At 56.4% G+C, this 17,097-nt stretch overlaps 1 protein-coding gene across 11 annotated transcripts in view; it reads right to left on the bottom strand.

The window, feature by feature from the left end:
• Cobl (cordon-bleu WH2 repeat protein) overlaps positions 1 to 17,097 on the bottom strand; it is a 163,182-nt gene that overhangs the window by 87,921 nt on the left and 58,164 nt on the right. For 5 of the 11 annotated variants that reach the window (XR_015445416.1, XR_015445412.1, XR_015445415.1 and 2 more), the window contains exons 2-6: positions 15,772 to 15,975; positions 9,351 to 9,561; positions 7,389 to 7,617; positions 5,451 to 5,492; positions 1,253 to 1,350 (exon numbers count right to left, since the gene is read on the bottom strand). Coding sequence is in view for 3 of the 11 variants with exons in the window: in XM_087196039.1 (XP_087052165.1) it covers positions 1,253 to 1,350; positions 5,451 to 5,492; positions 7,389 to 7,617; positions 9,351 to 9,561; positions 15,772 to 15,975 (784 nt within the window). In the remaining 8 variants the exon portion in view is untranslated. The remainder of the gene's footprint in view (positions 1 to 1,252; positions 1,351 to 5,450; positions 5,493 to 7,388; positions 7,618 to 9,350; positions 9,562 to 15,771; positions 15,976 to 17,097) is intronic. The other 6 variants (XR_015445413.1, XR_015445409.1, XR_015445411.1 and 3 more) reach the window with 2 other exon arrangements.

Below are 17,097 nucleotides of genomic sequence, written 5' to 3'. Positions count from 1 at the left end.
CCTTGTCCCTGGCCACTGGATTCACCAGACCTGGCACCGTGTGACTTCCAGCTCTTCCCCAAAGTCACAGTGACCATTAAAGGGAAACATTTTGAGTCCATTTGGGACATCCAGGGAGCCACCAAAGCACAACTAAAGACCCTCAGGAAAGAGGATTCCAGAGCTGCTGCAGGGAGTGGCAAAGAGGTGGGCTCAGTGTGTTTGAACTGAGGGGAGGACCTTGAGGGGTGCTAATGGCAAGGCATCTTTTTTTTTTTTTTTGGTACTGGAGATCGAACTCAGGACACTTGCAAGGCAGGCGCGGTGCTGCTGAACTAAATCCCCGGCCCGGCAATGCATCTTTTACTGTAATAAAGTTTTAAAAAAATCTAAACATTCACCATAGTTTTCTATCACACTCTGTATATGCCTACTAAAGAAATATGTCAGGGATAATAACCAGGCTCTTTTTTGAATAGTTAGGAGGAATTTATAGTTCTGTGACTCATAACTAATTACAAAAACATCCTTGTTTCTACTCTTGGTACTATGGTTTTAAATTATTCTATAACATTAAATTAAAAAAACAACTTTCAAGTTTTATTTTCTAAAGAGTGACAGTGTCAGTACAACTGACTTGTCCTGGGGTGCATTTGTGACCCTGCTAGAGAGGAGAGGGCCTCTATCCCTGGGAGAGAAAGCAACAGGTCGGCACACGCTCTCCGATGGGTTCCCAGCTCCTCATTTGGTGGCTTTATAGGGCGGCGGACTATTGCTTTTTGTTTTTGTTTTGTTTTTGTTTTGAGAGCTAATCCTTGCTGTATAGTTCAGGCTGGCCTTGAACTCACTGTGTAGCCCAGGCTGGTCTCAAACTTACAGCTATCCTTTTGCCTCAGCCTCCTGAGTGCTGGGATGACAGGCATGCACCACCAAGCCCGGCAGAACTGCTGTAGTTAAAACTTCACTGATTCGTCCGTCCACAGTCCTGTACTGAGTGTCGAGCACCTGCTCGGTTGCCCAGCACTGGTTCCTGCCCTGGCCTGGTCCCCACAGGCTCTGCCTTCACCCTGAAGGGAACACCTTTATCCTGAGAAGCAGTGCTGTAGGGCCAGGCACAGAGACTCAGAGTCTGTCATTTCTGTGCACTCCTCTTGCCTGAAGGAATTTACTCCTCAGCACACTCTTTCAGAAAAATTCCAAGACAGATTCAGTACAAGCATCTCAAGAAACCATTTTATGCAACGCAAAATCATATGCATATGTAATCCATTACCTTACTATTGCTTCTTTTATTAACTTTGAAAAATCCCAGAAATTTTTTCTTCTCATTATCTGTCTCGTCGTTGCCAAGTGACGATTTTCTAAATGTTTCTGGAAAAAAGGAGAACCAAGTTACTTCTCAGCTTTGGAAGAAGACATTAAAGATTTCACTTTTTAAAAAACGGCAGTGAATAAATCTTTCACTCTTAAACTGGTAGTCATTCTTCTAAGAGGGGAGATCATCTCCGGCTTCTCTCTCAGCTTCTGCAGCTCCCCAGACGCCCCAGGCTCGCTTAGGAAATCACAGAAAGTTCTTTCGCAGCCTTGAGGGCTAAGGCCACATTTTCTCTCACGTGGCCATTCCTGTTTAGCTTACAAACTCAGTTTGTTCCAAGGGCTGAGTTCCAAGGGGCGGTTGTAACTCAACTTAGCCAGTTGAGGCTCAGGCTCCTGTACACAGCCTTCAAAGTTTCTCTCCTGCACACAGGCAGATCCCAGTGTTCTAGAGAGACACTGGCCCAGGATTTCTCAATTAACCCCACACAGGAAAGGATGCTGTCATGTTCCTTCCAGAACTCTTTAAAGGTTCAATCTGTATCTGAGACCATCTGGAAGCACAAGTGGCCAGCATTAGGGTCATAACTCAAAACTTTGGTCATAAGTTAAAACTGGAATTCCGGTTGTAACCCAAGTTGTTCTTATGTCAGGCCAGTCATAACTCAAGGGTCCACTGAAATCAATGAGAGTTCTAAGGCTGGGCTGTCCAAGAGAAAGCTAATGCAAACCACATGGGTAATGTTCTATCTGATAGCAGTTGCACTTAAATATCCAGGTGAGAGGAATTTCCATTATAAGTTTACATGACCCAGTGTGTCCCGAGGAGTATCATCCCATCACACAATCAGTGTAAATGTTACCAGCGTTTTACATCTGTTTTGGCGCTAAGTGGGGTGGACAGTACATCTCTCCGTGGACAGGTCACCTGAGGTGCCCACAGCCACCCTCTGAGCCGCACAGCTCCAAAGATGGTGACATCAGGCTAAATGCCAGTTTAAAGAGCCATGAATGAGCCGAGTGTGATGGTACATGCCTGCAATCCCAGCATTCTGGGAGGCTGAGGCAGGAGGATCACAAATTCTAGTCCCACCTGGGCAACTCAGCAACTTAGCAAGGCCCTGCCTCAAAATAAAAAATGTAAAAAGGGCTGGGGCTGGAGCTCAGTGTGAAAGCCCTAGGTTCAATGCCCAGTACCATAGGAAAAAAAACCAACAAAAAATAAGCATCAGGGACGAGGTGCAATTGCAAACCAGCTTTCCTGCTCCTTTCTAGAACCCGGAGGAACAGCACTGGGCACCCAGTTGGCGTTGGAAACTCGCTTGCCACATCTGCAGGACCTTGTTTCCAGATTGCTCTCTCCCACTGAAGCCAGAACGGCTGCCTGTTGGTTACAGCCTCTAGGGGGGCGATGGTTTGCTCTGGTTCCTTTCCTTCTTTCTTTAAGCGCTGGGCTGAGTCCTGGTTCTCCCTTTCCCCGGGTTCCCTCTGAGTCTACCACCAGGCTGGCCGCCTCCCCAAAGACACACCTGAGCACAGACGGGGCTGGTGGCTGGCAGCAGCCTGACCCGCGGTGCCCTGGGCAGGCGGACCCGTGGCATCGGCCCCACTGGGACCTGGGAGGGGCTTGGTCCCAGGGCTGTCCTGACCCTGGAGGTGGAAACCCTCCAACTCTTCAACATGGGGACACATCAGGCACCTGAACATGGGCACACTGGGCAGTGCCTACGGGCCTCAGTTTCTCCATCTGCGGGCGGGGTGGTACCTGGGGGACATGCGGCCCCAGCCGGATCCCCTGTTACCTTACTCATTGGTTTGCACCTGAAGGCCACTCCAGGCCTCGGCTGCTCATTCATCCCACACCCTTGGGAGATGAAGTGTAAACACAGCCAGGACAAGAGGATGCACACAGCCATTGCTGCAGGCCAGGAAGCTGAACTCCCGGTGTCACCATCACCTGCATGACAGCCAGACCAGGTCCATCCCTGGAAGTCACAGCTGGGAGTCTACAAACTCTACTATCAGTATTTCAACCTGAAAGTGTTAACCACCCAGGTGTGCACACACTCACATCCAAGTCAGAGACCAGGCACCAGCCCGTGCGTTAGTCAACATGCCTGACCATGAAAACCGTCCACACAGAAAAGCCACACCCGGGCATGCACACCCCTTACCCACAGCGTAGGGGCCAGTGCTCAGCCATGTGCAGGGGAGGTTAGTGGAGCGCACGCCACACCACTTCCAGGCCAGGACCATCGGCCACTGTGCAGTCACACGTGCACATGTGCAGGGAGTCACACAGGACCCTCTGGAGCGAATGGCAAAGAGGACAGTGTGGCGGGTGGCGCCACAGCTGAGCCACGGCACTGGCCTGTGCGTCCAGGGGCACTGTGGCCTCCGAGCTGGTGTGTGTCCTGGGTGTGGGTGTGTCTCTGCGTGTGCTCACGTGGGTAGCATGAGAGAGGACGCCTTGAAGACCCAGAGCCTGGCTGGGAAGACTGCAGCGGACCCAAGCCTGGGTTTCTCTCTTGAGCAGGACAGTGCCAGTCCCCGGACCGAGGTCACCTGCCGGGGGGGGGGGCAGGTCCAGAGCAGACCCCGAGAGTTGGGGTGCTGTATTCTGGCCATGGGGCCCTGGGGAGGGGCTGGTCTGGGAAGAGGGAAGCTGCATTGCTGCCTGAGGGGACTCGGGTGCAGCAGACACTCTGGCTGGGCCATGAGCCCAAGCGAGAGAAGTGGGCAGTGGCATTGGATGTGCATGGTCCCCTCAGCCCAGGAGTAGGAGCAGCAGGCCCTGGAGCAGGCTCACCGGATCCGGGGTCACAGCTGCCAGGGGCAGGTGAGAGAGGGCTGATTGTGTCGGATTCACTCTAGTTTGTAGAAGTTAAATACTGATAAAAGCTTTATTCCAGGGTCACATTTCATTGATAAGAAAGCTCTTCCTTTTTTGAAAATATTAAAATGATTTAGTCTGGGCATGGTGGTGCACACCTGTAAGCCCAGCACTCTGGGAGGCTGAGGCAGGAGGATTATAAACTGAAGTAGAGCCTGGGCAATTTAAGACCCTAGCGACATTGCATCTCAAATAATGAAAATAATAATAATAATGTAGTCCATGTGAAAGCTCTGGGTTTTATACCTAGTACTGCAAAATAAAACAAGTAAAATGAGTTTGAAAATGAGAAAGATGACAAGTGAGAGACAGAAGAAGCTGAGGGAACCCTGAAAGGCCAAGGGGTCCAAAACACTTGCTCGTCCGAGAAAAACTGCAAGTCAAGACAGCACAGCAGGAAGAAGGACAATGCTGAGCCCGTTAGGCAGAGGCCTGAGCCTTTCTGTGGACTCAGCGGGGCTCTCATCCCAAGAGGTTCAGACCCACCATCGCCAGCCACCCAGACCTGGTGGTAAAGGGGCATCTGAGGGCTGCTTCTGCCAGCCTCCGCTGGCTCGGCCCCTCGGAGCCGCCCAGAGGGGCTGCAGGCCTCCCAGGCCCTGCAAGGCAGCGCTGCCCTGTCCACGGCACAGGCCATGGTGGCTCAGGGCACCAAGTCCAGGCCCATGGCTTCCTTCAGTGATCCCCTTGGATGAGACTAAATCTGGTGTTAAGAACTTTAACAAACAGGACAGAGCTCCCCGCAGCATTCGAGGCTTGCTGGCGTGAAGCTTCTGGTGTGTGCACAGGCCCCCAAGAATCCCAGTGACTCGTGGAGGGCAGAGGCCTGGATGGATTTGCCGCGTGTGCACGCACCTTCTTCCTCTCCACCCCGCCCGCTCTCTGAGTTCTGCACACAGATACACAGCTCCCTGTCAATAGACAGGACATGTGCACTCCATGCAGAGAGAACTCCTGACACAGGAGCCAGGACGCATGAGTCTGGAGTAGTGTTTGCTACTTGTACAACAGGAAGGTGACTCTTCAAGGCCCACAGCCCCCAGGCATGCAGAGTGGTGGTTAGTGCACGGGAGGGAGGAGCTGTCCCCGCCCCTCAGCCCTCCCCCGACACTGCAGCAGAGGCTTGGGGTCCTAGGCCTCGCCCTGGTTCCCCAGCTCCTCACTTAGCACCACTCTTCTCTGAGCCACCAAGAAAGCAACCGCCAGCACCTCAGGCACACACGCATCCCCAGCCGTGCAGAGCTCGACCCTTGGCCCACCGTACCTCGGCAGCTCAGGGATGGCTCGGACTGCGTTTTGGTCAGAACTGGAAAAGGCAGGCAGCAGAGTGAGGGCCACTTCGAGACCGGCAGGCCCACCCAACCCAGCCCCCAGCTGGGGTCTGTGTGTCCCCTGCAGATGTGGTCACCTGCAGAGCTGCCCTGCTGGGGCCGCCCAGGGCCCCGCACTGCAGGCCGCTGGGCCTTGCATGGATGGTGGTGGCAGCTGAGCCCATATTTTCGTGGTGTCCCTGCCAGGATCCTGGCGGGCACTGTGCCAGCAGCTGCTTCCCTGCAGCTGCCCAACCTGGGTTCCAAGGCTGGGCTTCAGCCCCAGCAAGGCTGGAGAGGGGACAGCCACCCCCACCCCAAGGGTCCATTGGCCCGGCTGGCTGCAACAGAAAGGGGTCCTGGGAGACACTGTCTGCAACCCTTCTCCTCCTGAACCTGGGGTGAATGAGTGAGGTGCAGGCCAGTGGCAGGGAACAGGGGATCTCAGCCGGCCCAGGCCAAGGGAAGGGGTGCTGGCGGCCTGGGGTGCAGCAGGCCTCCCCATGGCACAGGGACAATGCCCAAGGCAGTGCAGAGGGACTGGGGGCTCGGGCAGCTGTTTCCAGCAAGGGCAGCCCAGTGTAGAGGCTGCACTGTGCTGGGGTCCGGATAGAGGGGGCTGGGCTCTGCCTCCTGCGCGCAGCACCACCAGGGGCTGCCAGGCCCTGCCCTCCTCCTGGGCCAGCTCTGCACCGCTTCCCAGGACTAGGAGTGACACGGGCCACCCAGATAGAGCCCAGTGCGTGCGTGTGATGGGAGCTGGCCTCAGCGCAGGCTTTGGTGCTCGGACCCCGATGCGGGAGAGTACTGCCCTGTCCCACTGCTCACACTGTGTGGAGCTTCCAGAGACTCACATCGATCACGGTTAGCCCTGCACCAGGGCTGTGGAGGGAGGGTGCTGAGAAGACCGGGTGACAAAGGCCCTGGGCAACCAGCAAGGGCGAGGCCCCGGGTCCAAGCCCAGCACCGGCAGTGAAACGGCCAGCCACTGTGCAGGACAGGGAGGCATTCACCCCAAAGCTCAGAGGAGCATCGGGAGGCCGCCTGAAAAGAGTCCCAGATCCCTGGCCACGGGCTGGATGCACCCTTAAGTGTTAAGGGCAGTGAGGGTCGAGTGCCCAGGAGGGTGGCTGACCCGAGGGAGGGACAGGCGGGGCAGCGCTGCGACCACTGAGCTAACAACCCTCGGGTAAGGAGAAGCAGGCACTTTATTGGAAGAGCTGTGAAAAATGCCATAGAAAAGCTGGAATGTGCACATTTTAAAATCCATCCTATATGATGTGTGGTGTGAATGGGGCGCATCAGGAGAAGCTCGGGGTCCACGTGAGCGACCTCTGCGTGACAGTCGCACAGCTGCAGGCCTCCCTGGCCTGCTCGCACCGCCTGTCCCTGGGCCCGCAGCGGCAAGGAGGCCAAAGAGGCGCCAAAGTCGTCCCTGGGGCCTGATCCGCGGCTGAAGGAGGCCAGCCTCGGAGCACTGCTAGAGGCGTGTGTGGCTCTGGTCTTGGACAGAAGCGGCGTCTTCCGGCCCCAGAGCAGTGCTGACCACTGAGAAGAAAAACCCAGAGAAGTCTGTGCACGGTTTCTGAGCAGCTGGAGCAGAAGGTCTACTCTCTCCCCATCTTTCCTCGCCCTTGCCCTTTGCTTAACAAAGCTCACAAGGAGACAGCAGGCAACAGCGTGTTCGGAACTGGGTGGAAAGAGCATAATGAGAGTGGAGAGGCGAAAATCAGCCCGCTTTCCTCCTTCCTACTGCAAGCCCGGACCAACTCTGGGACACCTGAAAATCCGCACCCCAGACAAGAGAGCACGGGGCGGACAGCGAGGCGCGTGCCTGTCTGTGCGGGCACGTGCGTGCGTGCGCAGTGTGCGCGCCCGCTGGGGAGCCTCACCTCTCCGGTTGTCCCAGGCGTACAGCTCCTTCACGCCCAGCTCGCTGAGGGACTTGGACAGCTCCAGCTCCTCGCCGGCTGCACTGTCGCGCAGCAGGACCACGTGTTCGGGGCGGACGTCGCACTTGGCGCAGATGAGCGGCAGGATGCTCCGGAGCGGCGCGTCGGGGCTCACGCGCACCACAGCCTTCTGTGTCCGCAGGTAATTCACCACCAGGCGCACGGACTTCTGCAGGGCACAGAGCGGAGGAGCCTGCTGAGCGCTGGCGGGCGCAGCCTCCCCCCACGAGTTCGGGGAGCCCGGGACGCCGGGGGAGGGGAGCACTTAGGGTCAGCGTGGGAGTCGGCACAGGCTCAGCCTCCTGCTAAGGAGCAAGCTGCTACTCCAGGGAGGTAGACTCAGAGAGGCCTCCAGGTGTGACAGCCAACACACACACTTCGGGGTGTCTGGTGTGAACACACATCTCCTAAAGGAAAAGTCTGGACGTAATATGAACAATTTAATTAAGAAAAACCCTCACAAAACAAACATCAAATTCTTGTTTAAGTCAGAAGACCCACACAGGACATGTGCTCTGTGAACATTTACGTAGCGTACCCAGGTGAACACACATAGCACACTCTATATGTGTGTAAGGCACGTGGAAGGAATGTGCAGACACAGAATTTGTTTCGGTGCTGGTGACTGAATCTAGGGCCTGCACAATGAGACACATGGTAATCCCTTTTTGATTTTTTATCTTGAGACAAGGTCCCACTAAGGCAGTAAGTTGCCGGGGCTGAGCCTGAACTCATAGTCCTCCTGTCTCAGCTTCCCAGAGTGCTGCCATTACAGGTGTGCACTGCCACAACCAGCTTGAATTTACATAAACACAATGCGCACGTGCATTTTAAGTTAGAAATGTTTTATCTTTTTCCAACACCAGACACATAATAGAAACACTCAGTCTGACTAAGGCTGAGCCTGCGTGGCTAAACACAGCAGGCCGCCCAAACCTGTAGCGCTCCGAGTTTCAGCCGCCTCCTCGAACTCAGCATCACTGATCACCACAGGACGCTGAGATGCTAGAGGTGGACACAGTGTCCAGGGGTTGCCTCGAGAGTGACCGAGACTGGTCTGGGTGGTGGGAGCAGGTCACCATGGTGATGACAGAGTTCAGCAGGGAGAGGGGACCCTGTTCCTTGACCAGGGATCTCCAAGAAGCACCAGGCACGCTGGGCTTAGCTGTTCCTGGGGACCAGGAGGTTAAGGGAGGTCAGCGGGTACACAAGGGATCTTTTCCTCCACTGTGGAGGGGCAGCAATCAGAATCTGTCAACCACCGAAACAGAGTCATAGGGGATAAACTGCTGCCGAATTCTCATTTTTAAAAGCAAGACAATTTAGCACAGCTTCCAAGAATCTAAGAGTAAGCCCCATTTGTTTTCATAGAACCAAAAGATCCACCTCAAAGCCTTCTTGGAAAGCACAAAAAACTTGCAATTAGTTTTAATCACCTAAAAAGCCTGAAATGGAGCTATCTTACACTCCCCAAATACAATGTGTAAACTTTTCTGACCCCAGACTTTCACCCCCACTTCTCTCTCCAGGAAGAGGGTGGCTAGCGTCTCCTCTGGACCCCAGCTGCAGCCCAGTCTCCTCGGGGAGCACAGCCAGTCCGCTCAGAATCCCTGAGACTGGAGACTTACTTGCTCCTCATTCCAGCCACATTTCCAGGGCTGACGGGGCCCGTAGCCGGTAGCTGCCGTACTGCAAGCGTGCAACTGTGGACCACTTCCTTCTATAGACAGTCCCAGAGGGCAGCTCTGCTCCACACCGATTCCCTTTCTACAGCAGTGGACATGGTGCATTCGGAAAGCTCTGCCGTGCTGATGAAGCCAGTTCAGTGCCCACTTCCACCCAGCCCGCCCGAACCCAGGCGCTGCCCACCCGACCCTCTGCGGCTCACAGCTGCCCACTGACCTCGGGCACCTTGCGGGGGCCGGGCTTGGCCTTCTCTTCTGGAACTTTCTCTTTCAGAAACACAGTGTGCACATTCAAGGTCCCGACCAGAGTATTTGGCTTAAAACTCAAAGGCTGTTGGGTTTCCGAGGACCGGATCTCCAGTGCATGGTGGGAAGGATTCAGGTGATTCTGCAGGCAGAGCTCAACCAGCAGATCCATCATTGCGTGGCTGAAAGAGGGAAAGGAAATTGTAAGCGTTAGGAGTGTCTGTGAGCTCCCTTCTGCCCAGCTCAGTGAGGGCAGAGCAGAGTGCGTGGAGGAATGAGAAGATTGAACGCACTGGGAAGAAAAACAAGGGCAGCTCGTTAATTTCTTCTGCATGACTGTACAGCACCATGTGGGCATTCTCAGTGAGTAAACAACATTGCTCAAAGAACAAAACATCATGGCTGGGAAAAGAGTTAAATCCATGGGTGCATTGAGTTGAGTCATCTAAAGTCGATCGGCACAAATGATACTTCTGTGGGCACGAGACAGCACATTCTCAGTTATTTGCAGAACATCAGAAAAACTAAGTTTTAAGCTGAAGGTAAAGGCACTTTTAGGAACAATAATGCACCGGCAAATTGGGTGACCCAGAAGCATCAAACTCCTAGATACATTCAACCTACCAAGGCCGAATCAAGGAGAAAGGGAACCTCATGGGCTTGCAAGTCTTGAGAGATGAGCTAGGGATTAACCCTCACTGCAGAGAGAAGCCCAGAACCACATGGGCTCAGCGGAAAGTTCTGCCAAACACGCAAAGAATTCTACTCTTGTTTCTCAAGATCTTACACGAAATGGAAGTGGGAACATTCCAAATGGTTCATGAGACCAGCACCAAAGACAGAAGATTGCACAAGAAAAGAAAAACCACAGGCCAATATGTCTGAGGAACATGAATGCAAAAATCTTTAGTAAAATACTAGCAAGCCAAGCTTGGCGGCATATTCCAAAGATTCTTTCCCAGGATCAAGTGGGCTCTGTCCCTGGGAGCAGAGCAAACTAGCCAACGTGATACATCTTATCAACAGCATGAATCATAAAAAGCCCACATAATTGTCTCAATTGATACAGAAAAAGCATCTGATAAAACTCAACATCCATTAATGATTTTTTAAAAACCAGCTTGTCCAATGGTGGATGCCTATAATCCCAGCACACTGGGAGGCATCACACATTTGAGCCTGGCCCGGGCAACTTAGTGACTTAGCAAGACTCTGTCTCAAAATAAAAATTTAAAGAGGGCTGGGGATGTAGCTCAGTGCAAAGGCCTTGGGTTCAATCCCCAGTACCCCCAGGAAAAGTACCAAAGTGCTCCATTTGCTATTCCAGTGCTGCAAGTGACAGCTATGAACCACGTGTGGATCGACCCAGAGCAGAGTGTGAGCGCCGTCTCCAGGATGATATGCAGGCTCCCACTCCAGCCCTCACCCTGGGAGACACAGGAGCCCAGGAAGCTGGCGCCTGTCACCCACGGGCCACTTGGAACCAGAGAGCTCGAGCTCACACACACCAGAGAGTGATGCGTGGGCGGATCCAATTCCTTCAGCTCCCCATGGAAGGCAGAGTGATGGCCCCAGGAGCTGACTGGAAGGAAACAGGGCAGGAGGTTCCTGTGCACCACGCCCCCTCACAAGGCAAACAGCCTGGGGGTGTGGGGTGCTGGGGACTGAGCTGCAGCTGTGGCTCCATTTTCAAAATGTTTTGCTTTGAGACAGGGTCTCACCAAATCGCTAAGTTACCCAGGCTGGGCTTGAACTTGAGACTCTCCTGCCTCAGCCTCACAGAGTGCTGGCATGGCAGGCTTTGCAGCTATGTTTTCAACTGCTGAAAGCTGAGGCTCATCAGTAATCTCCCTGCTCTGACTTCTGTTAAACTGGGGGAGGGCAAAAGCAAAGACAGCCATCACAGCACAGCAGGGTGAGGGGAAGGGAGCAGAGCCTTCCTGCATCCAGTAGGGAAGAGTGGAGCGAGCACTAATTCAGCTGGAGGAGCTAGGGGACCTGGATCCGCCCTGCAGCTGGGAGCCCCCTGGGACAGGGTGGTTTCTGTGGCAACCTCAGAGGCAGTCTAGTCTCAATTTGCTCTCTCCTGGCTCCCGAGAGGGCAGAGTGGGGGCGGGGGGGCCTTTAGTTCAAAGCTGGCTTTCACTTAGGATTTAAACAAAAACCAAAAGGTTCCATCCGGCGCAGGTGAGGACTGTGTCCGAGGTGCCAGTGATACCCAAGATGCTGAGCCCCACACTGCCCTCCAGGCTGAAGCCACCGGGGAAGAGGGCCGGCCTGGGCCCCAGTGACTCGCTCCCTGCTGGGGCCCTGTGTGTCTCACCGCCTTCCCAGGGCGAAGGCTTGGCCAGCTCTGACCGGAGTCCCCACCCTTGTCTGAGCCCTGTGCTGCCTCCTTCCAGGGCTAGTCACCTTCCTGGGGCCTGCAGTGTTTTACGGGGCACTCGGGGCAGCCCGCTTTGGTGGAGAAGGGCTCTCTGGGCCTCAGTTTCCCCATGGTGAGGGCACAATATGCAGCACTGCTAGAGTCTCTCGTGAATCAGCCCAGCACAGGGTCATTCTCAGTGGTGGCCACAGAGCAGGGTCTGCCAAGCAGGCCAGTTGGTTTGCTGCTGACTTGCCTGGTTTGGGTGCGATGCAGGGAGATGTCACTGCCTCAGCCTTGCCGGTCTGTGTTTGGCTGGATACCACCCTGCTCTAAGCAGATGGCAAGGGTGGAGATACTTTCTGTGACACCAGGGGACAGCAGGGCAATCCGCACTCACAAGGGACATGCTGAAACAGTGACACTGTGTCTTGGGAAAGGCAGGCACGTGAGGAAGGCTGCCGGGGCCGGGGACCTCCCTGCCTCAGGAACATCATAGGGCCAGCACTGTTGGGCACTGCAGGAACCCCAAGATAGCCGGGGTGCACATATGCGTGTGTCTGTTTCCCTCTGTCCACCCTCAGGCTAGGTCCCAGCTTCAGCGGAGCAGCACACAGTGACAAAGGGACCCACAACTCCGGGCCCAGAAAGCAGGCAGGGTCACGAGAACGGATCGCTTAGATTTTCTCCCCTTGTCTTCAATGCCTGTTTTTTTTCTTCCAACTTTACCTCTGTTCCCTGGATGTCTTTTCAGTGTGCATCATTTAGAAGTGAAATTTAACTTGGGGCATTTGTTGTGATCTCTGTTTTTAAATTTTAAAAGCAAGTAGAATTTCTATATTTCTTTCTTTGGAAAACCTAACTCTAAATGTACAGACAAAAACTGTTTTTGCAAGCTCGACGACTGCGATAAGAAACACTGACCCTCCAGGCACTCTTCAAAGTCCTGTTAGAGCTGGGTGGAGAGGAGGAGCCTGTGCCCAGGGCAAGGGGGACACAGGGGGGTCACAGGCCGCCTGGGGACCACGCCCTGAGGACACGGACCTTGGGAGGCCGTTAGAGCGGCCCCTCTGCTCTGCGCTGCAGCCTGCTGTCCAACCGATGTGGACACCTTAGAAACGGACCCAGAATGCCTGCATCTGTGGTGACAAAGCCGATGTCCTGGGCTGCGTCCACTCACCCTTCCCGAGGTTCCCATCTTTGTGGGCAGGAGCAAGTGACCGGTGAGACCCTGGTCACTGTCCGGACCTTGTACTGGCAAAGGCACAGCCAGGGCCGTGTGGGAAAGGTGCAGCTGCCCCACCCCAGGGCGCAGGCTTGGCGTGCTGGGCGGGGCCGGGAACTGTGCTATCTCAAAGCTCCAGGTGACCCCACAGGGAAGGCCAGGGACCCCACTGAGATCCCTGGGCCCTAGGATTTGCACACTGTACCCCCGCGGAGGACCTGCAGCCCCGAAGCACTCCTCCCTGAGTTCCGGTGCTGATGGAGCTCACTCTGCCTGACATGGCCAGGGGTCCTGTGTGGACCGAGGCCAGCAGGTGGCCCGAGCTCCAGGCGAGGCACACACTGGAGGCACAGAGTCAGGGCAGGTGGGTGGAACGGTCCCACCGCAGGGCCAGCAGAGTTTGGGACCAGGCCCTGCAAGGAGCTGGTGGGCAGCATTCACGGGTCTGTGAGAAGTCTTCAGCCAGAGCAGGTTCCGGGTTTGAGGCTGGGTTTCCGCAGGGATCCAGGTTTGGGGCCCAGGTCCTGACAAAGGCACAGTGACAATCAGGTGAGGGTGTAGATCAGGTCCGAGTGTCGCCTCTAGGCCAGGCAGCAGCTGCCAGTCTGACAAAGGCACCATGCTGCCTCCTGGGAGAGGGAGGCTGCTCGCTGGAGAGGGCCCACCTTGCTACAACACTGGACTTTTAGAACTGCTTAACGGCAAAGGTGGAGCCAGACAGGGCAGCACTCTGGGAGGAGGAAGCAGGAGGTCACAAGGTCTAGCCCAGACCGGGCAAGTTGGTGACTTGGGGAGACCCTGTCTTAAAATTAAAAATAGGGATGTAGCTTGGTGTGAAGGCCGTGGGCTCAGCCCCCAGGGACGAGGTGCTGGACACGAAGATGAGCCAAGACAGGACCCAGGAGGATCTGACAGCCTACCTGCCCGGAAGTGACCACATGAGATGGTCCCTGAACAGGAGATGGCCCATGAACGAGGCCCAGCACCAGCGGCACCCAAGCTGTGCCCTTCTTGTGCCCCGACCCACTCTGGCCTGTACCGCGGAGGCCCATAGGGAGCCCGATCCCCGTGTGAGGCTGTGAAGACTGCTGCTCTCTCCGAGCATCCCAGGGCCACCAGGGACTGGGGCGCAGTCTGATCACCTGAAGCCACTCACTAGTGAGTTTGCGCCAGTGTCACTGCCCTCCAGGGATGGGCCAGCCTGGTCCCTCCGCCCCCGCCTGGCCTCTGGACCTGGGAACAGGAGGCTGGCTCCACACAGCCTTCGGCAGATGGGCCGATTGGGCAGATGTGACATCTCTCCTTCGTGCCCAGCCCAACACTCCAGACTCCCTCAGGCTGGGCGCGGGCTCCTCCACCCTCCTCTCTCCCCGCTGGGCTCCTTCCCCCTGTCCTGGGTGGGGCTGGTCACACAGTGCCTGGACGTCTGCCACACTTCTGCTTCAGCATGGCCCAGGGCCTTGACTCTCATGTCTCAATTCAGAGAAGCTCAAAAACAAGCAAAATTGCTGATTTGCAGCCTTCGGCCATCAGCACCCAACTGCTGACCTGACATGTTATCCTCATGAGAGTCTTTATGGCTCCGCCCATGGGAAGGTGAGCAGGTTCTCCATGAACAGGCTCAGGGAGAAAACACAGGGAGAGTAACTGGAGCAGACCTGATGGGAGCCAGCACTGGGCTTCAGCCCACTCTTGGATCAGTAAAGAGTGCTACGTACAAAACCACTTCCCAGGCACAGGCATCTTGGGGAGGCTGGGACCTGGCTCTGCCTGTCCAGCTGCAGCCGCCCCTGGGGACGGGACCCTAACTGGCTTTGAGACTGGAGAAGTGACCCAAACACTCGGCTTTAACTACCTCACAAAGCTGCGTGCGTGTAACTTCTGCTCTATCGGGAAAGAAAGGAGGCTAAGGCTGCAGGTAGAAGAATGTGCTCCTTTAAAAGTATCTTTCAGAAATGGTTTTTCCTTTCCAGGCAGGCACTCCATCTTTCCTCCCTCATCCAGAAGAGCAGATCTGGGTCTCAAAGAACTGAGACAGAAGTCATTTTCATATGTAAGTAGGAATTGGGCCAACGTACAGGACTGGGAGCGGACTGTAATACGTCCGCGGGCAACATGTCTTGCACGCTCTAGAACGTTTTAAGACGAAGGTGCATGCCACGGCATACTTCTTACTTCTTCCGTTATGAGGAGAACTGGGTGGGAAATGTACTTACTGCTGAGGGCTCTAAGACAAAGAAACAGACTCACAACCCTACCGCCTGGCTGGCGCACAAACCCGGGCAGGGCAGAGCCACAAGGCCCTGGCTCCAGCATGGCACCTCCCACGCCGGCCCTGGGCGGGTCTTGGGCGTGCGTGCCTAGGGTCTGCACCCCCTGCAGGGGCGATGGCTACCAGCAAGACCCCACGTGGAGAGCAGCCCCTGCCACCCCGCTGTCTGCACCCCACAGCGTGGCCTCCCCGAGCACAGGGGAAAGAGCGTGGCGTCCATGGGGCTGCAGTGCCAAGCTGGGGCGGGCGGAGGCTGGGAGCAGTGCTCTGCCCGTTTCCGCTCACACAGCCCATGCAGTGGCTTTCAAATGCGGGCACCCCTTTCTGGTCAGACCCTCACTCGTGGAGGCTCTGCAGAGGAGCTCTCCTGAAGGACAAGGGGAGCCCGGGGGAGGGGCGGGTTTCACACGCACTCCAGGGGGGCGGGACGGCTCGGGGATTCACGGCTCTGTGGCCCTCGCAGGGCGCCGGACGTGACAGAACGGGACCCCCACCCGCACGAGGTGCAGTAAGCCCGGCACGGCCCTCACCTGCCGCTGACCACGCTTTGCTTCTCCAGCCCGCTGGGCAGGACCACGGTGACGTCAAGCGTGCTGTTGCGCAGCGCCTCCTGCTGGTGGATCAGGTTCTGGGGGCAGCCGAGGGCCGCGTCTCCGGGCGGCGTCCGGTCTGCTGGGACACGCAGTGGGGCAGGCTTCCCCGGGGGTGCGGGAGCGTGGGCCTTCATCTTCCTCCTGCAGGAAAAGCAGCACCTGTGAAGAGGCGCCTGCTCCGCACCCGCCCGGTGGCCTAATGCCTTCGTGTGCGTGACCCAACAGTTGGGGCAGAGGTGCGATCACACCGGGAGCGCTCCAGTGAAGAACATTACAGCAAAAGGCGCATTGCCATAAGCCATCGCAACACTCCCCAGCACACACTCTTCCAACACCCTTATCCCACTCTTCCTGCCGCTTTCTGAAGCGCTCTGGAGTTCTCTTTCCTGAGCGTCTTTAGGAGATGTGATCAGAAACACGGTGAAGGCTGCTGCCGAGCGCTGCGCAGCAGAAAGGCAGCTCCTAAACGTGACGCTGTGTCCTCCTCCACCGTATTCCGGGCTCTGGCACCGTGCGGCTCTGGCTCCTCGCAGAGTCAGAGTGACCAGGGCAGGGAAGCGTTGAAGCCTCCGGACACCGAGGCAGCCAGGACAGCGCACTGCGGAGCTGCCGCGGAGGCGATGCGAGGAGGATGGGGTGAGGGAGTTCAGGGCGAGCGGGGGTCTGAGGGCAGCGAATGGCCATGTGCTCCTCACTACGTTAGCTAAGTGGAACCTCGGCCTGCATGTTCCGCTCAGACCGCTTCGTTCCCGGCCCCTTCTGAGCTCACGGCCAGGCGGAAGCCCAGGGACCCCGCGTGTGCGCAGCCAGCTCCGCGACAGCACCACGGGGCTGGACGTTTGTTAGCCAAATGAACCCTCTGTCCCCAGCACCACCGCTTCATTTCCGCCCACCGCGACAGGGCCAGGGCCGGAGCCCCCGCCTGGGGGCGCAGCGCGGGAAACGCACCGGCTCCCGCCGGCCCCGCCCAGTGGCCTGCGCAGGCGCAGACTCCTTTCTCCGGCCGCTCCCGGCACACAGCGCCCCCGGGCACGCGTGGCGGGGCTGGGGACTGCAGCTCACGCCGCACCTCAGCGGGGTGCGAGGCCGGGGCAGTTTTCGAAGCATGGGCTTCGTGTGTGCGCGGTGTGCATGCGTGAGTGTGCGCGCACAGGAAGCGAGCCAACATTTCTCAAAACGGAGCGTTTAGCACTCATGAAATACATTCCTGGCTCCTTTGGAAGAGAAAACATTGCTAAGGCCGTGGACACTCGCCCAGCGCGA

The sequence above is a fragment of the Heterocephalus glaber genome, unplaced genomic scaffold, assembly GCF_053883595.1.
Source record: "Heterocephalus glaber isolate CG9 unplaced genomic scaffold, H.glaber_assembly_v1.0 deba00001610, whole genome shotgun sequence".
Classification (NCBI taxonomy): Eukaryota; Metazoa; Chordata; class Mammalia; order Rodentia; family Bathyergidae; genus Heterocephalus; species Heterocephalus glaber.
Note: the sequence above shows the minus strand (reverse complement) of the source record. Positions and strands in the feature narration are given on the sequence as shown.